General features: G+C 47.9%; 2 protein-coding genes and 1 non-coding gene across 4 annotated transcripts in view; 1 reads left to right on the top strand and 2 right to left on the bottom strand.

Annotated features, from left to right (window-relative positions):
- Positions 1-311: 311 nt before the first annotated feature.
- Positions 312-418, bottom strand: LOC111762868 (U6 spliceosomal RNA). The gene has a single exon (XR_002795874.2). It is a non-coding gene; the product is annotated as a U6 spliceosomal RNA (small nuclear RNA).
- Positions 419-2,447: 2,029 nt separating this feature from the next.
- On the bottom strand, positions 2,448-7,584 carry NAIF1 (nuclear apoptosis inducing factor 1). Its single transcript, XM_004453040.4, has 2 exons — positions 6,866-7,584; positions 2,448-4,915 (listed from the first exon to the last, which is right to left on the bottom strand). Exons 1-2 carry the CDS (start codon positions 7,374-7,376, stop codon positions 4,443-4,445), a joined length of 984 nt encoding a protein of 327 aa, XP_004453097.1. The 5' UTR covers positions 7,377-7,584; the 3' UTR covers positions 2,448-4,442.
- Positions 7,585-8,320: 736 nt separating this feature from the next.
- Positions 8,321-27,108, top strand: part of SLC25A25 (solute carrier family 25 member 25) — a 40,240-nt gene continuing 21,452 nt past the window's right edge. For both annotated transcript variants that reach the window (XM_004453036.3, XM_058302857.1), the window contains exon 1: positions 8,321-8,819. In XM_004453036.3, coding sequence (XP_004453093.1) covers positions 8,562-8,819 — 258 coding nt within the window. In that variant the 5' untranslated portion in view covers positions 8,321-8,561. The remainder of the gene's footprint in view (positions 8,820-27,108) is intronic.

Genomic DNA, 27,108 nt, shown 5'->3' with positions numbered 1-27,108 from the left:
GAGGAAGTAGAAAAGCTGTTATTAATTTGGGTAAATGAGAAGCAGTTAGCAGACAACAGTATTTTGGAAGCCATGATATATGAAAAAGCAAAGTGTTGCATGCAGATCTTTTGAAAAACAAACCAGAACCAAGTGATGAGAGTGTTGAAGTTTTTTTTTTGTCTTTTTATTTAATGTTACATTAAAAAAATATGAGGTCCCCATATACTCCCCACCCCCTCACCCCACTCCTCTCCCCATAACAACAACCTCCTCCGTCATCATGAGGCATTCATTGCACTTGGTGAATACCTCTCTGAGCACCGCTGCACAAAAATATGGAATGCTTCGTGAATTTGCGTGTCATCCTTGTGCAGGGGCCGTGTTAATCTTCTCTGTATAGTTCCAATTTTAGTACGTGTGCTGCCGAAGTGAGCACAGTGTTGAAGTTTTTAAGGCCAGCCACAGCCGTTTTGATAATTTTTAAAAAAGGACCAACATGAATTCAGCATGGAAGAATTTGTGGCCAGAAGCTGTGACTCAAAGAGACCTTGAAGGGTTTGAGGCTGACCGCAGGCCTGCAGGTACAGAGGTAGGTTGTGCAGGATACTGTATCTTTGGGCCAATCCATGGGTCTGGAGGCTGATGCTGCTGATGTTGAGGAGGTAGTGGAGGAACATCGTGAAGAGCTGCAGGAACTACAGAAGGAGCAGCAACAAGAGATGGCTGAAGAGATTTCTTCTGGTGAGGAAGGGATAAAGGAGGATGTCCCCAGTTCCTTGATAAAAGAAACGTGTGTAGAATGAGCAGAAGCTCAAAACTCTTTGGAGAAGTACCATCCAAAGCTCTGACAAGCAGAAATGTGAATTTATTGAATAACCAAACAGGTTCACACTCCCGAGGAATTCTGAAAAGACAGAAGCAGTCCTCATCGGATAAGTTTTGGTTTTTTTTAAGATTTATTTTTTATTTCTTTCTCTCCCCTTCCCCCTGCCCCCAGTTGTCTGCTCTCTGTGTCCATTCGCTGTGTGTTCTTCTGTGACTGCTTCTATCCTTATCAGCGGCACCGGGAATCTGTGTTTCTTTTGTTGCGTCATCTTGCTGTGTCAGCTCTCCGTGTGTGGCGCCATTCCTGGGCGGGCTGAACTTTCTTTCGCGCTGGGCGGCTCTCCTTAAGGGCAGCTCGCCTTATGGGGCGCACTCTTTACGGGCCGCTCTCCTCACGGGGCACACTCCTTACAGGGGGTGCACTCCTTGCGCGTGGGGCTCCCCTGCAGGGGACACCCCTGCGTGGCAGGGCACTCCTTGCGCGCATCAGCACTGCGCATGGCCAGCTCCACACGGGTCAAGGAGGCTCCCGGTTTGAGTCGCGGACCTCCCATGTGGTAGGCGGACGCCCTATCCATTGGGCCGAGTCCGCTTCCCCGGACGAGTTTTTAGTGAAGGTGACAAAGAGTGTGTTAGAGCCTGTGGTGCAAGTTGAAAAATGGCAGAAAATAGAAAGAACACCTGGAGTGCAAGTGCTTGATGTTCTGTTGGAGGGGGACTCTCCTTCCAAGCAACGCTCCAAGTAAGCTCTCCTCCTCACCTTTTTTCTCCTTCCATCCCATTAGGAACCCGACTCTTCTCAGCACAGGTAAAGTGAAGTTTTTGTTTTATTTAATCTAAGTATTAATTTTTAGGTTTATTTCTCATGTAATGATATACAACCCTATCTTTTTACGTATTGCCTTTAAAATGTGCATTGTCTTTGGTTTGAGAATGCTTTAAGTTTATTTACCTTATTCCTTATGGGAAAAATTTGTTTGGCACTCGTTTTGGTACTCCTTGCACCTCCTGGAACCAATTAATAATGAGTACTGAAGTACCACTGTGACTTCTTCATGGGAACAATTGCAGGCAGTCAATGAGATAATGCTTGTGAGGGCTGGACAGAGCCGGGGCTCAGTAATCACCTTTTTATGATAACTAAATGCCAGGGAGAATGACAACTATGTCCAGGAAGGCTGGGGTCCCTCCTGAATGAAGGCTAATCTTCAATGAGTGTCTGATCTTGGCAGTACTTCTCAGCTGTTCAGCAGAAATGTCTGAAATCCAGCCCTCCCTGGGGCATGGTCCAAATTTCAGTTGAGTTTCATTCTTCCAGTCTCTGAGCTAAGGTTCTTAATCTTCAGAAAGTATCAGAATCACCCAGAGCTTGTTTACAATGCATGTTCTTAGTTTCCCTCCGAAGAGTCTAATCTGGTTTTTGGGTAAGGCCTGGGATTGGTATATTTAACAAATGCTCCAGGTGATTCTCACTCAGTCTGAAATACTGCCCTAAACCAGAAAAAGACATAGTTTTTCTGTAAAGGGCCACAGAGCAAATATTTTCAACTTTGTGGGCCAGGTGTCTCTCACAACTATTCAACTCTGCTCTCCATAGGGCAAAAACAGCCATAGACAATAAATAAATGAGTGGACATGGCTATGTTCCAATAAAACTTTATTAACAAAAACAGGCAGTGGACCAGATTTGGCCTGTGGACCAACTTGCCAGCCCCTACTCTTTGCCAGCCCACATTTCTTCTATATATCACCAGTAAAGACACAGAGACATGTATAAAAAAGTGACATTTCTTTAATTTAATATTACAATCTGGAAAGAACTAGTAAGTTCAAGAGCTCCAGGTCTCCTTTTTATACCCAACTGGAATAGACACGTTATTGGCTCAGATTTCCAACCCCAAAGAAAAACCAAACTAAGTCACAACCCTCAGGAAGTCCCTGCCACAACCCTGTGGGAGCCGTCCAGACTCCATGAAGCGCGAGGCCCAGGCCCAGGTTTCCAGGGGCAGCAGCTTTCAAGCCATGCTGAGCTCTTCCCCTGCCACCCAACTCTCTCACGGGGTCTAATTCCTCTCCCACCTCTCTGTAGCAAGAACTACATACCTGCCTCCATGGAAAGGAGACAGTCACCTCCTAATTATTTTGGTGGGCATCTTCCCATGATTGCAATAGTGGATGTGAGCAATTCTAAATGCACATGCCCAGAAGGGCAGCATCTTGCGTTTAATTGAGATCTGGAAGCCTCAGGTTGTAAACATGAGTCATGGGTGGCCAAGGTACCGGCAGCAAATGGCAAACTTTGGAAATGATCTGGGCAGATGCAAGGACCTCAGTAATTGATGGAGATTCTGAAAGTGTAACAAATTCCATTCTGGTAAAATCCTTACAAATGTCCTCGGTTTTGTCTCAGAGATATGGAACAGTGAGCACCACCCCCTTCAGCACTTCAAGGTTGTGTTTGCTCTTCCATAAGCAGAGAGTGAGGGAAGGCAGACTTCAAAGGGTCCCACCTCTGAGGTCACCTTCGACTCTCCCATGTGGCAATCATGGCTTTGGGTTCATTCCAGCCAGCTGGTGGGGGTCTCACAAGAACATGAGGGGCTGACTTTTGTTAAGGGAGAGGAGGTTAGGTTATGTTGCTGAGGACGCTTTTTATTTTTTTTGCACTGAATTTTGAAATGTAGAGCCAGTGGAGAAGGGAAGAAGAGCTTGGCCACAGAGCTGCACGCAGGTCCTGGAGGCCTCCTTAGGAGGGGTACACATACAGAATAAATACAACTGGCTTGAAGCAAGCCTTCTGGAAAAAGCCAACAGGTCATCTCAGAGCCACTGCAGTGGAGTCACATATTTCCAAACGGGTTTGCTTTTTATTTCTCTATAATTTACAGCACCCCAAAGCCTAATGCCTGAGTCAAAGATGTGGGGGCAGACCACAAAAGGGATGTCCAGGGACTCTGTGGAAGACCAGATAGCAGCCAAGGCAGCCCCCACCATGCTCAGCATTCCTGAGCCTGGCTGGCTGGCTGGCTGCTCTGGTCGTTTCGAGCTATGGTTGCTGACATCTGGATGTATTGCAGAGGCACCCCTGGGCACAAACAAAGGCCCCTGCTGTGCCCAGGGGTATGGGACAGAACAGAGTATTAAATAGAGTCCCCTGAGGCTTGAGGCACAGTGAGAAGAAGAAAAGTGTGGGGTTTCCTTCTCTGGCCCAGTCACTCTGCCTCCCAAGGGAGGAAGATATTATTGTGCTGCTGCCAGCATCATGATGTTATCCTACGCAAAATGATGCCTGGGCTAAGGCAGCTCAGCACAGACCCCATCTGTGAGACTCCCTCCAGTGAGAGACTTCCTTATAGCTATCTCAGCCTGAGTCTATCACAAGCCATGGCACATGATGCCACATATCCCATCACCAGTGCCTGGACTCCCAGCTTACCAAACTTCTAGTTTCTTAGCAGTGCAGCTTACATGTTGGGGAATAAGAGAGGCTGGGTCCCAGAAGCCCAACAAGTGCCTCCATTCCTCAGAAACACTGGACCCCTAAAGAAGGAGCTGTCCATGTGGCTGGCACTAAGGCCAATCACAGAACCCACGTCCAAAACCACGGAGGGTTTGTCCAGGCTCGCCCCCTGCCCTCACTGGATGATGCTGTCCGGCTGTCCATTCTGGGCCACCTGCCCAGGGTCAGAGGCCGGAGCAGGGTTTGGCGTGTTGCTCTGTAGATAGCGGCGGAAATCCTTGATCATGGGCCGGAGGACTTGGATGAGAACGCTCAGGGCTGCCTGGGTGCCCTCCATGGCCTGGGCCTGGCGCTCCTGGGCACAGGCCTGCACCTCCTGGGAGCGGCGGATCATCTGCAAGAGGTCGTTTTGCTGCTCCAAGTGCTGGGCAATTTCCTTCACATGCAGATTGGTGACCCGCTGCTCCTGGATCAGTTTGGCTGAATTGAGGGCGATGCGGCTCTTAAGTGCTTGTGGTTTGACCGACGTGTCTGCGTGCTGAGCCATCATCTCCACGGGGGCCTCGGCGGGCAGGGGTGGGGGGGCCTCAGTTGTGCAGTACTCCACCACTCCCTCCTCCAAGGTGTGGTAGGTGGTCTCCGTGGGGACTGCAGGGAAGAAAGGGGACAGGCAGAGGCAGGTCACTGTCTAGAAGGAATGAAGCTGGCCATACAGGGTGGGGAAGCCATGAAGCCTGTCCTGAAGTAAAACGAAGGGGAATTCAGGCCTTCCCTGACTTCATGTATAAATCTACAATCAAAAGGACTTAGAATGTTAATCTACCAAAGAGTCAGGCCTGTATCTGGCAAAAGGGAATATTTTAATAATAATAATAATAGCAAAAATTTTGGAAGGAGCAGATGTGGCTCAAGCAGTTGAGCACCTGCTTCCCACATGGGAGGTCCCGGGTTCGGTTCCTAGTGCCTCCTGAAAAGAAAACAAACAAGCAAACAAACGAAAAAACCAACTTAAGGGGGCTGATGTGGCTCAGTGGTTGAGTGCTGGTCTCCCATATACAAAGTCCTGGGTTCGATGCCCAGCCCCAATACCTCAAAAAAAAAAATTGGGGGAGGGGGGAGTACCTACTAGCCATGATGCTAAGTCTTTATACTCATTAGCTTGATGAAGCCTCATAATGATACCAAGAGATAGGTACTATCATTTCTATTTTCAGAGAAAAGGAAACAGATTCAGAAATATGGAGTGACATGCCTAAAGCCACACAACAATTTCAGCAGAGCCAGGATGCAAACCCAGGTCTCCCTAACACAGAGCCCAATGTGCTCATAACCACCCCACTGGGCTGCTTCTAGCTAATAAAGGCACGTCAGAGGCTGGACCACATGCTCACTGTTCTGTTAGCACACAGCAGGCATCTTGTATGGGATGCTCAGATAAACTGCTTTCAGACATACTAGTCCTACCTTCTTTGGTGCTTTCTTGACTTCTAGATCCCTTGTGGCCAAGTAGAAAAGGAGGTAGGAGTAGGACAGCAGCAGCGAGAAAGTGCCCAATAATACCTCACTGTCTCCTTGATCACCTGGTCAATGGGATACTTTCAGGTCCTTCCTGTTGCAGAATAGCAACTGATTTAGACCAGGATTTGTCCCCTCTCTTCCCACCTCAAAATAGTTGAGACATGTCCCAATAAAAATTCACAGATTAATACAATTCACATGACAAGCAAGGTTAACCCACACGGGCATAAACACTTATCCAACTAAAAAATTCAGCCAATGCTAGATCCATTGTTATTCAGAGCTGCAAACCATTGAATGAATTCTAGGAGGGCTCTTTGGACTTCCAGGGATGAAAGATTCCAAGGTCAACCTTCTCTACTCTTCAGAGCCAACATTAACCAGAAATCTCTCTAGCCCTGATTCTCCCAGCCGAGTCTCTTTCTCTTCTGAGTCTTTAGGTTCTCCCAATTGACAATGCAGTTATTCATTTATGTGTCCTACTAGAATACAGCTGGTCTATATTTTAAACACCCTGGTAATGCCTGCACCTAGCACAGGGCCTGGCACAGAGTAAGTGCTAATGTTTGATGAATGAAGGAAGGAAGGAAGGCTGAGTAAGAACAGGTGAGAACCGCGAGGTTCCCCAGGCACACAGTGGTGCCTGATGGATGTTCATCACATTGAAAACACAATGTCTTTGTCCAGAACCCATGTCCCACTTGGACATTATTGTTCCCACCTATTCATTCAACAAATATGTCCTGACTGCCTACTGTGTGCCAAGTCCTGTGGGGATACAGACATGGTCTCTGTCTTCAAGGACCACACAGTTCAGCAAGTGGGGATGAGTCATGGACATAAACGGTGGCAAAACACAGTAGAAAGCTATCCAGCTCCTCAGAAATCCAGCCTATGTGCTGAGGAAGTCCCAAAGAGAACAAGATCACTTATGTCTGAGGAGCTCCTGGAAGGTCTTGTGGTCGTCCATGACCACCATCTGACCATTGGCCCTTGGCAGCCAGCCTTCCCCAGGCTGCCCCACCTCTTGCAGGCCCTTCCCATTTATGCACGCTGAACTGGGCAAGAGAGGTCACTCACTCTGTGTCAGGGTGACCGTGGCTGCGGCTGCAGTGGCCGTGGGTCCGAGGGCCACGGGGTGGATCTCTGTGGTACTGGGCAGGCTGATGATGGTGGCCTCACCAAGCAGGTTGCAGATGCGTTGTTGCATGGGGGTAAGCAGTACAGGCGCTACAGCTGGACCACCACTGCCACTGCCACCACCTGTCCCAGGCCCACCAGCTCCATCCTCCTCAGTGGGCCCCGGGGCCTCACCACCCTCCACGGCCGCCCGGACCTGGGCGACTTTGCGACGGACCTCAGTCTTGAGGTCGGACCACTTCTTCTTGACCTCAGGCAGCTCCCTACGACAGGTGGCCACAGCGTTGACCCTTCTCAGGATGCCGTGCCAGGCCGCACTCTTGGCAGCCAGAGGGACCCCAGCGTTGAAGTGGTTGACCAACAGGTGCTTCTTCAGCTCCAGCTCCTCCACGATAATCTCCACCTCCCGCTCCGAGAAGTTCATCTTCCTCTTCTTGGCTGGGACAGCCATGGCTTCTCCCCTCTTTTAAAGAAATTATAATCCCCTCAACCGCCCAAATTTCTCTTCTCTTCTTCCTCGCCCCTCACCCACCCCCCCTACAGGGGATAGGCCGGGCTTGTCCAAGGCCAAGCAGCAGGCCTTTGGTAATCCCCTCACTACGCAAAGTGCGTAGGGCCCAGCCCTGACCGGCCCAGCCGCTACCAGCCAGCTGCGTAATGGCTTCCTGAATCTGCCTCTTCCGCCGGGGTGTGCGGAGATCCGCCCACTTCCCCTCTTCCCGCCTCCCAGCGCTTCTCCAGGGGAACTTGACCTGCCGGTTGGGTGCGGCTCCAATATCACATCGCTCACTGGTTCTTTGGCGCTGTCGCTCAGACAAGGAGTCCGCTCACTTACTGGAATTGGCCTGATCATTGGTCTAAAGATGTGTCTGTCGATACAGAGCGCTCCGCCCACCTAGCCTCTATTCACTTCCATTGGAAAGTCATTCTGTCATTCAATCAATATTCCGACACTTACGCTTTTAAATTCAGCAATTTTATTGGTGGTTTAGGGAGCTAGATTAACCAAACTCAGCCTCCTGAGGATACCTAGTTCTTTCGCCTTGAGCCGTTGGGTAATTGATTTTTAATTCCATCCACGGGCACAAATTCTGCCTTGTAACTGCAGTTCACAATTGCTCCTTGTTTCCAACCTAAGACTCCGATCTTTCCGCGCACGACAGCTCCTCCCATGCTTACGATCCCGCAGTCTAAATAGCGTTTCTCAATGGAAATTGGACACGGGGCCTTCCGTCTGCCAATCACATGATTTCTGCCTATCGCTGCGTGCTTCTCTCTCTCCAGCCAATCCCGTTTTCCCTCCATTTGAATCGGCCCCAGCTGAGCCGGGATCGCCCCGCCCTCCCCATTGATCCAGGTGGTCCTGGGTGGCGTGGGCGGCCCCCAGGCAGGCTCCGCCCCCGCCTCTCTCCCCGCCCGGGTCGCCGTTGGGAACCGTGGCTGGCCCGCGGCGTCCCTGGGGGCGTGGCCGGCGAGGCGGCGCGGTGGGGCGGGGCTCCCGGAAGCGGCCCCTTCCGCCAGCTTGCCGGCGGCTCGCAGCCCGCGCTTGCAGGCTGAGCACACCCGGCGTGTCCTCCGCGCTCTGCTCGCCAGCCGCCACCTGCACCTCGCGCCCGGCGCCCCTGTCTCGCGCCCGATGGTGAGCAGTGTGCTGTGCCGCTGCGTGGCCTCCCCGCCGCCGGACGCCGCTGCTGCCGCCTCGTCGCCCGCCTCGGCGCCGGCGTCATTGGGGGACCCTTGCGGTGGCGCCGTCTGCGGGGGTCCGGACCATCGGCTGCGCCTGTGGAGCCTCTTCCAGACTCTCGACGTTAACCACGACGGAGGCCTCTGTGTCAACGACCTGGCGGTGGGGCTGCGGCGCCTGGGACTGCATCGCACCGAGGGCGAGCTCCGGGTAGGCGGCGCGCACGGTCCGGCGGGCTGGAGGGGGCCCCGTTGCTCCCCGGTACCCCCGGGAGGGCCTGGTGACTTGTCTGGGCCGCAGAGTAACAAGTTTCTTGGACAGCTCCTTGAAGCTCGGGAGGTCTGCGTGGACTGCCTGTTGGGTTGGGCAGGACCCTCATTTTGGGAAGGGGTGTGCCCCCTGACTGAGGGGAAGGACACTCTACCTGTGCCCTGGGGGAGTGGAGCCCCTTCCTGAGTCTGGGTTCTTGGGCCAGGGAGAAAGACTCTTCGTGGCCACAGGTGGGGATTCTCCCGGCGTTCTGATGGGCGAAAAGCCCCTTGCTGCCCGGGCTTTTCCCAATGTAGAAGGGCAAGTCTCAGGAATCTGTCATCTGTCACCTCCCGGACTCAAGGCTAAGCTTGATGCTCCTCCCTGCCATTGACGGGTTCATCCATCCATCCATCCACCCACCGCCAGCAGCACCCTCCTTCCGCTTCGGTTACCATGCCAGCCGTGGGCCCTGAGCTGGTTCCTCAGAAGCATGTGGGAGTCAGAGAAAATGGGAACTGGGGTTTCAGGCAGATCTGGGACCGTGTGGGTTGTTTCAGGCTCATCTTGCCATATATATCCAGAAAATAAGATCACAATCCCTTGCAGGCTTATAATGTGGATGGAATGAAAGAATCTGGGGGAAATTATTCCTGAAAGTGGAAGTGTTGTAGGCCTAAGCAGGGAGATTGTTACTCTTGTTCTGGAGTGGGTCCTTGTGGGCTGGGGGGTGAGGGTTAGGAGGCGAGTTGGGAGGGAGGGCAGGCTGGGTATCTCTGGGATTGCCAGAAAGAGAAGTTTTGGCCTTTCTGTGTCAGCGCCTCAGAGCAGCGGCTGGTTCTTCCCCTTTTGTTTCTCATGGTATGTTTTTCCTGTCTGACTTTGTAGCTATAGCTGCCCTTTTCCAGGTGTTTTATTTATTGTGGCTTAGCCTGATTTACAACCTAGAGGACCGCTGAGTACTTAGTTGCTCTTCTAAGTTAGTTTGTTTGCTCTGTTGGACATACGTAATTAGAGAATAACTCATAACCAAATATGAAACAATCTTCTAGTAAAATGACAGTGTGTTAAACCAATTTGTTGGGTGGGTGTACATAAGGTGTTTTAAACTCATGTCCAAGATGCCTTAGATCAACATCTAAGGTATTTAACCTAGTTAGGATCAGCCTAGAAAGGCCAAGGGTAACACTATGAAAATTAGAATCATTGGGTATAAGTCCAAGAGATTTAGAGACAAGCTTTAACATTTTTTCAAGTCAGCTTTACACAAAATGAGGATGTGATATGTCACCTTGGATACTAGCAGAGGGTTTGTACCTTAGGGGCCCAGAGTGAAACTTTCAGCTTTTATTTTATTTTATTTTATTTTTACTTTCAGCTTTTATGAACCTACCCATTTGACATATGTCACCAGGCACTTTGAGAGATTTGGTTGCTGGAATGTATTAAATGTTTACACCACACTCTGTTTTTTGTTTTTGTTTTAAGATTTATTTATTTATTTATTTCTCTCCCCTTTCCCCCAGTTGTCTGCTCTCTGTGTCCATTCACTGTGTGTTCTTCTGTGACCCAGTCTAATCTTATCAGCAGCACCGGGAATCTTTCTTTTTGTTGTGTCATCTTGCTGTGTCAGCTCTCCGTGTGTGTGGCACCATTCTCCAGCAGGCTGCACTTTCTTTCGCACTGGGTGGCTTTCCTTATGGGGCATACGTACGTCTTGCGCGTGGGGCTCCCCTACACGGGGGACACCCCTGCGTGGCAGGCGCTCCTTGTGCGCATCAGCACTGTGCATGGGCCAGCTCCACATGGGTCAGGGAGGCCCGGGGTTTGAACCAAGGACCTCCCATGTGGTAGGCAGATGCCCTATCCATTGAGCCAAGTCCACTTCTCTACACCACACTTTGTGCCACAACTGGAGGCACAATGTTCTTGTGATTCGTGGCACATCTGATCTTGATCCTAATCCATTTTTTTGGCAGTAAATTTCTAAGGGCAAACAAGGAGAAAGCGATCATTTTTCTTTCCAGTGTTGAAAGAAAGCCTTTTTGATTAACCAAAGGGAACCTGGCTCCTTGGGGTCACTTTGCCTCTAAAATCTGGCTCTGTGACTGATCTGAGTTTTATGATATGAAACAATTCTTTTTTGTTTTTTATTCTTTTGGCGTGTGGATTTAATAGGGACTGTATTTCTACAATTCTTCCCGTTTTTGGACAAGTTATACATCTTTCAGGGGGAGTTTGGGAATGATCCGTTTATTAGTTTATTGCCTATAGAGGAGCACAAGTTAGTCCTGTGGTGAATGTTTTAAGTATTGGAAAGAAAGTCTGCCTTTTTATAATTAACTGGGCAACAGGAAGACAGGCTGCCTTATGTACCCCTGTACCACTTCCTGTTGAAGTAGTATCAGTGTTAACTACCTACAGAAAAAGCAGTGGATGTGTTTTGCTGAACTATCAAGAGCCAGGAGAATTTGGGCCCCTTCGGTTCAAAATGGGTGCTCTGCCATTAAAATAGGGATTGAAAAATAAAACATCAACTTTTGGAAGCTGCTCCATGTGACCCAAGGGACAGTCTGAGATGCTAGTGTTTACACAGGAATCAGCTGTGAAGGCCTGTCAGGGAGTAGTGGGTGAGCCCAGGTCTTGTGATCTACGAGCCTCTTGCTAGAGCCCTAGTTTACAACATTTTGGGTCAAGTTTTCTTTAAGGTTTGGCATTTGCCTTTGTTGTAGAAGAGATTCAGACAGTCAAATAAAAATTACTTAAAATGGAAGTAGGCAGAGAAACCCATGGCAGCCAGCCAAGGAAATTTTTTCTTTGTAAAGGGCACATGAGCAAGAAGCCTGTCCTGGGACAAAAGAAGGGAAGGATTTATTACAGAAAGAAAAAGATGATGAAGTAATAGTGACTTTGGGAGATGAGAACAGCCAGAGCTAATTATAGTATTGCCTATTTAAGGCATTTTCATGTGACCAAGCAAAATCTTTGTCTTAAAACAAATTTAAAACCTAAGTTCTAGGTTAGAACTCAGCCAGTCAATTAGAGGAAGAAAGCAAGCTGTGTTGTGTGTAAACTGTTGTCCCTTTAGCTGAGGCTTGTGGCGAGTGGGCTCTGAAGGGACTGTAATTAATGTGGGTGATGATTCTAGATAATGGTGTGATTGAGTTTGCTGATTTGCAGAATTGAATAATCTGGTTTGAGTTTGTGCATGCACCATCTAGTTTGATCCTCACAGTAGTTTCGGAAAGTAGGCAAGCCAGTGATTTTACCCTATTTTCAGGTGAAGAAACAAGATAAAAAAGACAATGGAGGGAGAGTGGATGCAACTCCTCAGTGGCTGAGCATCTGCTTCCTATGTACAAGGTCCTGGGTTCAATCCCTAATACCTCCTAAAATAAGACAGTGAAACAATCTCAAAAATCATTTGACAACTAAGAAGCAGAGAAGGAATTGGAACCAAATTCTGATTCCATGAATTTCTGATTCCGTGCCACTCCTCTTATACATGCCATTTGTTTCTAAGGAACATGAAGAGGATTCCAAACCTGGGAGTTTAGGAGAACTTGACAAAGATAAGGAGAGATGGATTGAGAAGCAAATTGTATATGTTTCAAGATTGTCTAGAGATTGTCCTGTCAGAATGAGAATCCATCTTGCCTTACTTCTCTCTTTGACCTGAGCAATATACATGAGGCAATCCCTGTTGACCTGAAATAATTGAATGAAGGATCATCATTGTGAAGTTGGTATTGCTTAATCAGAGCTGTTGAACTCTATACCTTTTAAATATTTGGCCATTTGTGGGGAGGAGGTTTACCAAAATAGCTGGACCTACGTAAAATGGTCTGTGGAAGAAAGAGCCTTTTTCAAAGAAAGGACATGGGTATTAAGCCCATTAGAAAAAAATTTTAAATGCCATTTGCAGATTGGATTGATTTCATGTATTAAACTGATTATATTATATTGTTGTAAAATGGATTTCTGGCTCAAAGTAGTTGTTATTGAGTCAACTAGAAAAATATGGTCAAAAAATGAGTTGATATAAACAAAGTGGAGTGCCCTATCCTAAAACCAAATAATAGATAAGAATATACCAAGAGTAAACGCAATTGGCTGGAGCTTCAGTTGAATGAAGTCCTTTGATGTTCAGAGTTATTAGTTGCTGAAGTCTCCCAGAAACCACAGGAGAATGAGGAAAACAAATATTTTGCTGGTATTCATCTCCAGTCCAGCTGAGTACAGCTGTGCAATGAATTCATTGAACAAAACTGTACCGATATAAGACTAGCCTCATTAAACTAAACCTGGACAGACTTTTTATTTTAAACTATTGCTTATTACACTTTTGTGAAATCTGGCAGAATCGTAGAATTCTGTCTTGGAAAGGTCACTGGCCATCATAGGCCAGCCGCCCACCCAATGTAGGGTTCATTCCTCCTGGGTCAACATTGACAGTCACCCAGCCCACTCCACCGTGGACCTAATCACCCTAATCACAGTCATTGTTAATTCTTTTTTTTTTTTTTTTTTTTTTTTTTTTAGGTACTGGGGGCCAGGGATTGAACCCTGGGATCTCATAAGTCAGAAGTCAGTGTTTAACCACTGAGCCACATCAGTTTCCCTGAGTTAGTTTTATCATTTGTTTTGCTTGTTGTTTGTTTTTTCTTTGGGAGGCACAGGGAACCTAACTGGGGACTTCCCATGTGGAAGGCAGGAACTCAACTGCTTGAGCCACAATCACTCCCCCATTGTTCATTCTGTTCTTTTTTTTTTTAAGATTTATTTTTTATTTATTTTTCTCCCCCATTCCCCCCCCCCCCACCATTGTCTGTTCTCTGTATCCCTTCACTGTGTATGCTCTTCTGTGTCAGCTTGCATCCTTGTCAGCGGCACTGGAAATCTGTGTCTTTTTTTGTTGCGTCATCTTTCTGTATCAGCTCTCTGTGTGTGCAGTACCACACCTGGGTGGGCTGCGCTTTTTTGCACGGGGCAGCTCTCCTTGTGGGGCGCACTCCTTGCGCATGGAGCTCCCCTATGCAGGGTGCTCCTTGCGCATGGAGCTCCCCTGGGTGGCACAGCACCCCTTGCGCGCGTCAGCACTGCACGTGGGCCAGCTCACCACAAAGGTCAGGAGGCCCTGGATTTGAACCCTAGACCTCCCATATGGTAGGCAGATGCTCTATCAGTTGAGCCAAATCTGCTGCCCTGTTGATTCTTTTTGTCAAACTGAAACCTGTCTCATAAGCATGACCCATATGCCCAAAGTTTACCTTTTGGAACAACACAGAAAAATGATCCAAGAGCCCTTAAGTATCTGAAAACAGCTTTCTTAACTTTCTAAAAAAGCAATAAATGTCTTCTTCTAGTTCTTATGAGGTGCTGTCCGTACCTTTCTCAGTTCCCTCATCTGAGGCAGTATACTATGGGGGTGAGGAGCGCAGGCTTTGAAGTAGTGGACTTAAATATTGTTTCTGCTGCTTGCTAGCTCTGTGGCCTTGAGCAAGTTACTCAACCTCTCCAAGTCTCAGTTTCCTCATCAGAAGCTTGGTGGTATGAATACCTACTGCATAAGGTGGTTGTATGGAGTAAATTGGAAAAAATCTATAACAGGGGTTCTTAACCTTTGTTGTTCCACGGACCCCTTACTAAGTCCATACTATACTGTGTATTATTTAATAAATATATCACACCTGTACCAACATGTCCCCACAAGAATGCTTTTTTGAATTTTCAGTTCAAGGTCATGGATCCCTGGTTAAGAACCCATGATCTGGGACGTGGATATGGCTCAAGTGATAAGGCCTCCACCTACCATATGTGAGGACCCGAGTTTGGTCCCTGGGGCCTCCTGGTGAAAAAGAAGAAAAGAAAGCTCACCTGCACAGTAAACCTGTGCTCATGTGGCAAGCCGAGTGCTTACGCAGTGGGCCAAGTGCCTGTGCGGAGAGCCGAGTGCCCACGTGGGTTCCCACATGGCGAGCTGAGTGCCACACAGCGAGTTAAGTGCCCATGCAAGTGCCTGCATGGAGAGCCGAGTGCCTGTGCAGTGAGCTGAGTGCCCATGCGATTACCCATGTGGTGAGCCGAGTGCCCATGTGAGTGCCCGCATGATGAGCCAGTGCTTGTGCAGTGGGCCAGTGCCTGCGCAGTGAGCCAGTGCCTGCATGATGGGCCGAGTGCCCATGTGAGTGCCTGCACGGTGGGCCAGTGCCTGCGCAGTGAGCCAGTGCCTGCATGATGGGCCGAGTGCCCATGTGAGTGCCTGCATGGCGGGCCAGTGCCTGCGCAGTCGGCCAGTGCCTGCATGGTGAGCCGAGTGCCCATGTGAGTGCCTGCACGGCGGGCCAGTCCCTGCGCAGTCGGCCAGTGCCTGCATGGTGAGCCGAGTGCCCATGTGAGTGCCTGCACGGTGGGCCAGTGCCTGCGCAGTGAGCCAGTGCCTGCATGATGGGCCAAGTGCCCATGTGAGTGCCTGCACGGCGGGCCAGTGCCTGTGCAGTGGGCCAGTGCCTGCGCAGTCGGCCAGTGCCTGCATGATGGGCCAAGTGCCCATGTGAGTGCCTGCACGGCGGGCCAGTGCCTGCGCAGTCGGCCAGTGCCTGCATGGTGAGCCGAGTGCCCATGTGAGTGCCTGCACGGTGGGCCAGTGCCTGCGCAGTGAGCCAGTGCCTGCATGGTGAGCCGAGTGCCCATGTGAGTGCCTGCACGGTGGGCCAGTGCCTGCGCAGTGAGCCAGTGCCTGCATGGTGAGCCGAGTGCCCATGTGAGTGCCTGCACGGCGGGCCAGTGCCTGCGCAGTGAGCCAGTGCCTGCATGGTGAGCCGAGTGCCCATGTGAGTGCCTGCACGGTGGGCCAGTGCCTGCGCAGTGAGCCAGTGCCTGCATGATGGGCCAAGTGCCCATGTGAGTGCCTGCACGGCGGGCCAGTGCCTGCGCAGTCGGCCAGTGCCTGCATGGTGAGCCGAGTGCCCATGTGAGTGCCTGCACGGTGGGCCAGTGCCTGCGCAGTGAGCCAGTGCCTGCATGATGGGCCAAGTGCCCATGTGAGTGCCTGCACGGCGGGCCAGTGCCTGTGCAGTGGGCCAGTGCCTGCGCAGTCGGCCAGTGCCTGCATGATGGGCCAAGTGCCCATGTGAGTGCCTGCACGGCGGGCCAGTGCCTGCGCAGTCGGCCAGTGCCTGCATGGTGAGCCGAGTGCCCATGTGAGTGCCTGCACGGTGGGCCAGTGCCTGCGCAGTGAGCCAGTGCCTGCATGGTGAGCCGAGTGCCCATGTGAGTGCCTGCACGGTGGGCCAGTGCCTGCGCAGTGAGCCAGTGCCTGCATGATGGGCCAAGTGCCCATGTGAGTGCCTGCACGGCGGGCCAGTGCCTGCGCAGTCGGCCAGTGCCTGCATGGTGAGCCGAGTGCCCATGTGAGTGCCTGCACGGTGGGCCAGTGCCTGCGCAGTGAGCCAGTGCCTGCATGGTGAGCCGAGTGCCCATGTGAGTGCCTGCACGGTGGGCCAGTGCCTGCGCAGTGAGCCAGTGCCTGCATGATGGGCCAAGTGCCCATGTGAGTGCCTGCACGGCGGGCCAGTGCCTGTGCAGTGGGCCAGTGCCTGCGCAGTCGGCCAGTGCCTGCATGATGGGCCAAGTGCCCATGTGAGTGCCTGCACGGTGGGCCAGTGCCTGCGCAGTGAGCCAGTGCCTGCATGGTGAGCCGAGTGCCCATGTGAGTGCCTGTGTGGCGAGCTGAGTGCCCACGTGAGTACCTGCATGGCGAGCCAGTGCCCACGTGGCAAGCTGAGTGCCTGCATGGCAAGCCAGTGCCCACACAAGTGAGTCACGCAGCAAGACGATGACGCAACAAAAGAGAGATGAAGGGGAGAGTCAAGGTGAAGCGCAGCAGAGACTGGGAACTGAGGTGGTGCAAGTGACAGGGAACCTTTCTCCGTATCAGAGGTCCCCAGGATCGAATCCTGGTGAATCCTGGAGGAGAAAGACAAGAAGAGAAGACAAAAGAGAAATAGATTCAAAAGATCACAAAGCAAATGGACACAGCAAAAACAGCAGGGTGGGGGAGGGGGAGGAGGAAGGAAAATAAAATTAAAAAACTATAATTGAAAAAGTATTTTTAAAAAAGAGCCCATGATCTATGAAGAGCTGAAGGGGGAGGGGAGAGAGAGGAGAGGAGGTGGTGGGAAGAAAATATATAAAATAAAAAAATAATAATTTAAAAAATACTGGGGGAAAAAAAAAGAACCCATGAGCTATGAAGAGCTGAAGACTGCATCTGGCACAGAGCAATTCAGTACTTGGTGACTTTTTCCCTCATTGATACTTTGAAAATCGGTTGTCCAGAAGCTGGTTATAAACATCTACATGTTTCCCCAGGTTAATGCGGTGGAAAGTGAAATGCAAGGAGGGCCAAAGCTAAAGGATGTGTAGGACCCAGGTAGAGCCCCAGCCACCTAGAGCAGGAGGACATGGAGCAGTCTTCGAGTGGAGAGTGGGTTATGGAAAGCCTGGGTCCTCTAGGCATTAGGAAGATTAAAAACAAAATGATAAACCTTGGTGGCAGGAGAGTTCTAAAAAGTTGTTGAAGCAGAGTCACTCTACACAGAGTTCACAACCATGTCTTGGCCCAAATGTTTCTTTCCCCTGACAGCAAGGGACCCTGGGACTACTGATCTGATTTGGCAAGCCAGCTGCCCATTGGTTTTCCATCAGATGTGGAGCTGACTTTGAGAGTTGTGGAAATGGATGGCTGAAAAGCTTCGAGTTAAAACCTTCGAAGACTGTCCCGCTAACCTTATTTTTCAGAAGCGGGACAGGTCCAGAGAGATGAGGCTGGTTGAAGATTAAGCGGGGAAGCAGACTTGGCCCAATGGATAGGGCGTCCGCCTACCACATGGGAGGTCCGCGGTTCAAACCCCGGGCCTCCTTGACCCGTGGGCAGCTGGCCCATGTACAGTGCTGATGCGTGCAAGGAGTGCCCTGCCACACAGGGGCGTCCCCGCGTAGGGGAGCCCCACGCGCAAGGAGTGCACCCCGTAAGGAGAGCCATCCAGCACGAAAGAAAGTGCAGCCTGCCCAAGGATGGCACCACACACATGGAGAGTTGATGCAGCAAGATGACACAACAAACAGAAACACAGATTCCCGTGCCGCTGACAACAGCAGAAGCGGACAAAGAACACACAGCAAATAAACACAAAGAACAGACAACTGGGACAGGGGAGCGGGGGGAAGGGGAGAGAAATAAATAAATAAGTAAATCTTTAAAAAAAAAAAAAAAAGGTTAAGCGGGTGCCAGAACCCAGATTTTGACTTGGCCCAAAATTAGCTGACCACACACTACCTCCTTTCTATGACTATAGATACTTAACTTATTCTTAAAACTTTGGGAAATGTATTTTAACAGTTCACGCCATTGATATGGTTTGTTTAGCATGGGTTCAGGGCTTTAAGGCCCCTCCTGGTATTCAGGAAGCAGTGACTAAAATGCTAAGTACACTGTCCCTAAAAAGGGGATTGGAAAGACTCAGTACCACACAGTACCTGAGAAAAGATGTTGTCTTAAAGATTCACCTTCCCTTAAAGCAAACAAATGAATAGCAAAGGTAGGATGATGTGAGGCACTTAAACTGCTTTAAACTCTTGGCTGGGTTTTCCAGGAAGCTTGAAAAGGAGGTGAGTCATGGCTCCTTTTGTGCAGGGTCAGTCAAGAAACTGGAGATGTTAACTGCTCTTGTTCCTGCTGTTTTTTTTTTTTTTCAGGAGGTGCTGGAGATTGAACCCAGGACCTCATACATGGGAAACAGGTGCTCAGCCTCTGAGCTACATCTGCTCCCCAATGAGAGTTGGTATTTTTGTTCGTTTGTTTTTGTCGTTGTTGTTGTTTTTGTCTTTATTTATTTTTGTAATGTTACATTAAAAAAATATGAGGTCCCCATATACCCCCACCCCCCTCCCCCCACTCCTCCCCCCATAACAACAACCTCCTCAATCATCAGGAGACATTCATTGCATTTGGTGAATACATCTCTGAGCACTGCTGCACCTCTGGTCAATGGTCCACATCATAGCCCACACTCTCCCACAGTCCACCCAGTCGGCCATGGGAGAACATACAATGTCTGGTAACTGTCCCTGCAGCACCACTCAGGACAACTCCAAGTCCGAAAATGCCCCCATATCACATCTCTTCATCCCACTCCCTACCCCCAGCAGCCACCATGGCCACTTTCTCCACACCAATGCCACATTTTCTTCGATTACTAATCACAATAGCTCATGAACAGAATATCAGTAAGTCCACTCTAATCCATATTCTGTTACTCCATCCTGTGGACCTTATAGTGGTTGTGTCTACTCCACGTCTATATCAAGAGGGGGCTTAGATTCCACATGGATGCTGGATGCAATTCTCCTGCTTTCAGTTGTAGGCACTCTTGGCTCCCTGGTGTGGTGCTTGACCTTCTTCACCTCCATGTTAGCTGAGTGGGGTAAGTCCAATAAACCAGAGTGTAGGAGGTGCAAGTCTGTTGAGGCTCAGGGCCTGGCTATCACATGGTCAGTCCAGAGATTCAGGTCCCCTGGGTATACATTAAACCCCAGCACCAACTACAGTTCCGGTAAAAGTAACAGGAAAGACTTGTGGACAAAGATCACATCTAAGTCCAGCTCCATCACACAGAAACACAAACTCCAAAGTAGGGCCAACTGACATGGCACTGAACTCCATCTGCCATGACCATAGAACCTGTGGGTCTCTGTAGCCCTCAGAAGAACCAATACCTGGGGTTGTATCTACTTTATCTGTCTCTGGGACTCTGCTCATGTGTGCATAAGGGCAACCCCTCTGATAACCTCCTGGCTGTTTTTGGAGGCTCATAGCCATATAAACTCATTTGTCCTTTCCATTTCCCCCTTTTATTCAGGTCAAAAAGCATTTTTAACTCCTGGTATTATATTCTGCTGGTCTGAGTTGACCCTTTTATTCAAGGTCATTTTCTAGTTACATCATCCGCTGGTACTTGATAGTAATCCTTCAGCGCCAGGGAGGCTCATCCCCAGGAGTCATGTCCCACACTGGGGGGATGGCAACACATTTATATGCTGAGTTTGGCTTCGAAACTGGCCACATTTGAGCAACACGGAGGCTCTCAGTAGGTAACTCTTAGATACCCTGCATCTCTAGGCCTTGTTCTTATTTCAGATCCACAGGCTCACAAGCATAGTCATTAGTATCAAAGGCTCATTGTTGGACCTTCCTTCTTTTTTGGTCTTTGCCGTTGCACTTGGGGGATTGTTGCTGTTCCTGTTCATTTGTTTTGCTAGGAGGTACCAGGGATCGAACCCGGGACCTCATTTATGGGAAGCAGCACTTGAACTACATCCCCTCCCCCCCTGCTGCTGTTGTTTTTTTTTTTGTTGTTGTTGTTGTTTTTTATTAAATTGTCTTTAAAAAAAAAAATTCCTGCTGTTGTTTTAGAAAATTTTCCAGGCTGCTTCATCAACCCCTGGCCTCTTTCCTCCATTCCTTCCTCCCCCTGAGCCTGATGAGATTCTTATCAAAACACAAAGAAAAGTGCCTACACTGTATGAAAAAACGCTCAAAGTTTTTAGAATTGACCATTTAAATGTCAGTGATGAGAAAGAAAAAAGTGAGGAAAGGGTAGTTTAGATCACCAGGAATAAGAATTAACTGCTAAATCTTAGTCTATAGGTGTGACACAGTTGAATAGTCTTGCTGGTTAACACCAACTCTATAATCACCCTGGTTGGCCCTTTCTTCATCCCACATGCCTAAACTCTGCTGTTGCTCTGGTTAATGCCTTTAGATGGACTGTGAATCCACACAGTGTTAGAACTAATGTTTTCAAGGTTTGTCTAGTTCATTCCCCATGTTTTGCCAGTCACAGAGGTTAAAATGACTCATCCAAGATCATACAGAAGCAATTTGGGGGGTAATTTAGGAATGAAGATAAGTTCCTTTTGGTGCCACTCATGATGCATTTATAGGGAAACGGACTTTGGCCCAGTGGTTAGGGCGTCCGTCTACCATATGGGAGGTCCGCGGTTCAAACCCCGGACCTCCTTGACCCGTGTGGAGCTGGCCATGCGCAGTGCTGATGCGCGCAAGGAGTGCCGTGCCACGCAAGGGTGTCCCCTGCGTGGGGGAGCCCCACGCGCAAGGAGTGCGCCCATGAGGAAAGCCGCCCAGCGTGAAAAGAAAGAGCAGCCTGCCTGGGAATGGCGCCGCCCACACTTCCTGTGCCGCTGACGACAACAGAAGCGGACAAAGAAACAAGACGCAGCAAATAGACACCAAGAACAGACAACCAGGGGAGGGGGGGGAATTAAATAAATAAAATAAAATCTTTAAAAAAAAAAAAAATGATGCATTTATAGACACAGTTAACTTTTTCATTTGCATCTTGGGCATATTCTTTTGTTTGCTACAGTATCTTCCTGTCTAATCTATATAAGAAATAAAAGCAGGATCTGGAGGGTCAATAGTTCTGTAGCTAAAACACTCCTTTTCTGAATTGTTTCTAAGAGCTGGCTTAGGATAAACCTTCACAGAATTCTCCCAGCTGCCCTTCACGCCCGAACAGCTCTGATGTCTGTTTGCTGAAGGTAGCCCTTGGGTGGGCTCTACACTTGTCCACACTCTTCACTCTGCAGCCCTCCCTCAGTGCAGGGGAAGCAGCTGGTAAAAGCTGTTGGCACTGATTCAGACAATCTCCGTTTTAGGATGAGATCTTGAAATCATTTTTAAGAAATGGAAAATATTTAGGTTTACTTTAATAATAAATCTGATAGTTTGCCTTTTCATGGGGAAGAGAGTAAGGATAAAGTGGCTGTGACAAAGAAGCTCAGCATGTATGAATTGTTTGGGTTCCACTGATCAATTGTGGATTGGTTCAGAAATTTTTTGGTCATTTTATAGGTGATTGGATTTTTATATGCTGGCCTCTCAGTGCCATACTTTCCCCCTCCCTGTTACACTTGGCACATATCTAATCTGAAGGAGAATCATGCTCTCATGAGAGCAGAAAAAAGAAGAGAAATTTTGCTGGGTTTCTGTGCAGACTCTTGCATCCACAGAACTTTAATTTATATATTACATCTCAAAATCCTACACTTAAAACTGAGTGAATTCTGCACACCTCTAACTTACTTTTAGGGGGGAAAGGACATTTTTGTTAATAGGCATTCACCTTGAACTTGGGACCTCAGCGGGGACTGGCTTTTCACCAGGAATAAACAGAGGCCACCCAAGAGTCTTTGAATGTTTTCTCTATTGTGCACATCTCTTTCTCTTCTACAGTTACAGAAGTTTTCTTCGGGAGTTTTTGCCAAAACTAGACTTTCCGGTTTTGTTTTCTAAAAGGAAAATAGATTAGGGGATTTCACCTTTGTTCACTGCAGTTTTCTTATCTTTAATATCTTAGTTTCATTTGTGCAAAATGAGGCAAGGGCCTGGTCCGCTTCATTTTCTAATTGTGGGCTGAGTCATGGGCGCGTGGATGTTTCCTGGTCCTACAACTCCAGCTGCCCACAGCAAGGCATAGGACGGCACACAGGACCTGAGCTGTAACTTAGCCAGTTGATTCAACGTGGAGACATAAGTACTGAGACACACCTGCTAAGGCTGTGCCTCTGAAAGCACATTGCCACCCGTATTAATATACAAAACAGAGTCGTCAAATTGTTTCCTACTGCACCTTTTAAAGAATTTTTCAAAACTCCTTAGACTTTCTAAAGTTAACATCTAAAAATTTTTATTATAACTTTAATAGTAGCAGGGGATTTACCAGAGTAAATCACATATATGCTTTAAACATTCTTGTTTCGGTTTTGGTCAGAACCTTTGAGCTGCAGATTTAACTCATTCAGTTTATGGAAAATATGCCCTCCTTATAAACTAATTGACAGAGTTTGTCCTCATTACCAAAGCAGTCAGTCAAATCCATCTGTCTTTCTGTCAGATAAAACCTGACTTCATTTTTCAATTTAAAAAAGAAGGGGAAACAGACTTGGCCCAGTGGTTAGGGCGTCCGTCTACCACATGGGAGGCCCGCGGTTCAAGCCCCGGGCCTCCTTGACCCGTGTGGAGCTGGCCCATGCGCAGTGCTGATGCGCGCAAGGAGTGCCCTGCCACACAGGGGTGTCCCCCGCGTAGGGGAGCCCCACCCGCAAGGAGTGCGCCCCGTAAGGAGAGCCGCCCAGCACGAAAGAAAGAGCAGCCTGCCCAGGAATGGCGCCGCCCACACTTCCCGTGCCACTGACGACAACAGAAGCGGACAAAGAAACAGGACGCAGCAAAATAGACACAGAGAACAGACAACCGGGGGAGGGGGAGGAATAAAATAAATAAATAAATCTTTAAAAAAAATAAAAATAAAAAAGAAGTGTTAATAGTCTTCTTCTGACATCCCTTCTGAATGTTAATAATAATCCTATAATAGCCTATAATAGCCAGGCGGTAGGTAGCTAACTTGGTAGACGATGAGCTGTAGAGCATTGCCCTGAGGTGGTCACAGAAGCTTGCTGCTTTGTCCTTAAAGGACTCCCTCGGACTCTCCAGTTGTCCTTCTGTGATGCTCCAGGGGTTTTTGTACCCTGGACAGTTCGTCAAGGTAAGATCTGCAGTGGGTAAAATGCCCATCCTTTGACTGACTACTTCTTGGTGAGGGTCCGTTCCATTAGAATCTGTTTTCATTGAGAAGTACAAGATACCCGCTGAGTCACTTTTATCTATCAAATCTATCTTCTAGATTCTCAGACAAGTGGAATACTACTACAAGTGATTAGCTTCATCTTACCCAGATTCTGCTGATGTCCCTGAATATTGGTGGTCCCTCATTCCAAGAAAGCTAAGTGTGGCTAGAGCTGTTGATACGATAATTGGCACATAACCCAAAAGAAACTACTAATCCACCATATACTGTAGTATTAGGTGATGCTGTGGTATAAGGAAAGAGAGGTACTGTATTAACCCATAAGGAAATCAAAGACATAAGTAAAAAGTGCTTCAAAATAAAAATATTGTAAGGTATGCAATTGAATGAATTTTTATTGATCCCTGTTTTAGGTGACAGTCAAAGGGGATTTTAGGATAACTAAGGCATGGTTCCTTCCCTCTCCTATTTTATTATTTCCTTTATTCTGCTCACTTTGGGTTTAATTTGTTCTTTTTCTGATTTCTTAAGGTGACGCTAAGATCACTGATTTGAGACCTTTCTTTTCTAACATAGGTATTCCCCTCTATGTACTTCTTTGACTGCATCCCATAGATTTTTTTTTCTCTATTTTTAAAGAAGTTTTAGATTACATAAAAGTTACATTGAAAATATAGGAGATTCCCATATACTCTACCCCTCCGCCTCCCACACTTTCCCACATTAACAACATCTTTCATTAGTGTGGAAATTTATTACAATTGATGAACAAATATTGAAGCACTGCTACTAACCATAGTGTATTAGTCAGCCAGAGGGGTGCTGAGGCAAAATAACCAGAAATCTGTTGGCTTTTATAAAGGGCATTTATTTTGGGTAAAGCTTACAGTTACCAGGCCATAAGGCATAAGTTACTTCCCTCACCAAAGTCTATTGCCACATGTTGGGGCAAGACGGCTGCAACATCTGCCAGAGTTCAAGCTTCTTGGGTTCCTCTCTTCCCGAGGCTCTGTTTCTCTCTGGGCTCAGCTGCTGTGCTCTCTCCACAAGGCCAGCTATAGACTATCGGCGAGCAGCTCTTGTCTCTCCCCCTGGGGCTTCTGCCACGTCTAAGGAGCCATCTCTATTCCTCCTGTGTTTTCACTTCCCGGGCTCCAGCGCTCAAAACTCCAACTATCTCTTCTGCCATGTTGTTTTCTCTGTGAGTCCCCACCCACCAAGGAGGCGGGGATGCAATGTCCTACTGACAGGGCCCAATCAAAGCTTTGACCATTATTTAATCGAGTAAACATCTGAATCCAATATAATCTAATTATTTCCCAGAGGAATCTAATTTCCCAGAGGAAAAGACCAGTTTACAAACATAATCCAATATTTCTTTTTGGAATTCATGTATAATATCAAACACATAGTCTATAGTTTACATTATGGTTTATACTTTGCTCTGCACAATTTTATAGGTTTTGACAAACTATGTAGTGGCCTGTATCCATCATTGTAGTGTCATGCAGAATAATTCCAGTGTCCCAAAAGTGCCCTATGTTTACATCTATTCTTCCCTCAAACCTCTGGCGACCACTCTCTTTATATCAGTGTTACATGTTCTTCTATTACCAGAATAACAATGTCTACTTTAATCCGTATTTGCATTCCCCCCTTATATTTGTGCATTCCTCAATCTTGAGGATTTGGGGATGGTGATGCCCACTCTGCTTCCAATTGAGAAAGAGCATCCCACAGATTTTTGATAAGTTGTTTTCACACCACACAAAATACTTTCCAATTTCCCTTTTGATTTCTTCTTTGACCCATGGGTTATTTAGAATTGTGTTAATTTAGTTTCCAAATATTGAGGGTTTTCCAGATAAATTTGTTATTGATTTCTAATTTGACTCCATTGTGGTCAAAGAAGATGTTTTGTATAAGTAGAATCCTTTAAAATTTATTGAGACTTGTCTCATGAACTAGAATATGTTCCATGAGCACTTGAAAAGAATGTGTATTGTTGGGTGGAGTGTTTTAGAAATGTCAATTATTTTAAGTTGGTTAATAGTGTTCAAGTCTTTTATCTCCTCACTGATTTTCTGTGTACTTCTATCAATTATTGAGAGAAGGTTGTTAAAAATAGGAATTAATGTGGATTTGTCTGTTTCTCTTTGCAGTTCTATTGGTTTTTGCTTCACGTATTTGAAGCGCTATATTCGGTACAAAAACTTTTAGGATTGTGTGTCCTCTTGATGAATTGACCCTTTTATCATTATGAAATGGCCCTCTATCCCTGGCAATATTCTTTGCTCTGAAATCTACTTTTTCTGATATTAATATAGCCACTGCAGCTTTCTTTTTTTTCCTTTATTTTCTTTATTTTTAAAGAGGGAAGCAGACTTGGCCCAATGGATAGGGCGTCTGCCTACCACATGGGAGGTCCACGGTTCAAACCTTGGGCCTCCTTGACCCGTGTGGAGCTGGCCCATGCGCAGTGCTGATGCGCGCAAGGAGTGCCGTGCCATGCAGGGGTGTCCCCCGTGTAAGGAAGTCCCACGCGCAAGGAGTGCAACCCGTAAGGAGAGCCGCCCAGCGCGAAAGAAAGTGCAGCCTGCCCAAGAATGGTGCCACACACGGAGAGCAGACACAACAAGATGATACAACCAAAAGAAACACAGATTCCCAGTGCCACTGATAAGGATAGAAGTGGTCACAGAAGAACACAGCAAATGGACACAAAAAGCAGACAACTGGCGGGGGGGGGGGAGAAATAAATAAATACGTCTTTAAAAAATAATTAAATAAAGAATAATAAGTCTACTTTGGTCCATAGTTGCATTCCCTCCTTATGTTTGTTCATTCCCCAATCTTGAGGACTTTGGGATGGTGTGCCCACTCTGCTTCTGATTGAGAAGGGGTTAGATCCCATGGGTGCACTTTCTTTTTTTTTTTTTTTTTTTTTAAAGATTTATTTATTTATTTAATTTCCCCCCCTCCCCTGGTTGTCTGTTCTTGGTGTCTGTTTGCTGCGTCTTGTTTCTTTGTCCGCTTCTGTTGTCGTCAGCGGCACGGGAAGTGTGGGCAGCGCCATTCCTGGGCAGGCTGCTCTTTCTTTTCACGCTGGGCGGCTTTCCTCACGGGCGCACTCCTTGCGCATGGGGCTCCCCCACGCAGGGGACACCCTTGCGTGGCACGGCACTCCTTGCGCGCATCAGCACTGCGCATGGCCAGCTCCACACGGGTCAAGGAGGCCCGGGGTTTGAACCGCGGACCTCCCATATGGTAGACGGAAGCCCTAACCACTGGGCTAAAGTCCGTTTCCCCTTTCTTTTGATTAGTATGAATATGGTATATCTTTTTCCATCTTTTAACTTATTTGTGTCTTTATATTTAAAGTGTGTTTCTTATAGGTAGCATATAGTTGGATCTTGATTTTTGATCAGTCTGATAATCTCTACTGTTTAATTGGGGTGTTTAGACGATTTATATCTACTGTCACTATTAATATGGTTGGGTTTAAAAGTACCTTCTTGGAAAGCAGACTTGGTCCAATGGATAGGGCGTCCGCCTACCACATGGGAGGTCCGCGGTTC

The sequence above is a fragment of the Dasypus novemcinctus genome, chromosome 8 (genome assembly GCF_030445035.2).
Source record: "Dasypus novemcinctus isolate mDasNov1 chromosome 8, mDasNov1.1.hap2, whole genome shotgun sequence".
NCBI classification, from domain to species: Eukaryota; Metazoa; Chordata; class Mammalia; order Cingulata; family Dasypodidae; genus Dasypus; species Dasypus novemcinctus.
This window is presented reverse-complemented; position numbering and strand designations above follow the sequence as displayed.

Excerpts from the sequence above, each read along its gene's own strand:
- NAIF1 (XM_004453040.4), bottom strand. The coding sequence starts at position 7,376 with ATGGCTGTCCCAGCCAAGAAGAGGAAGATGAACTTCTCGGAGCGGGAG. Across the intron at positions 4,916-6,865 it reads CACGGTCACCCTGACACAGA|TCCCCACGGAGACCACCTAC; the intron begins GTGAGTGACCTC and ends TCTTCCCTGCAG.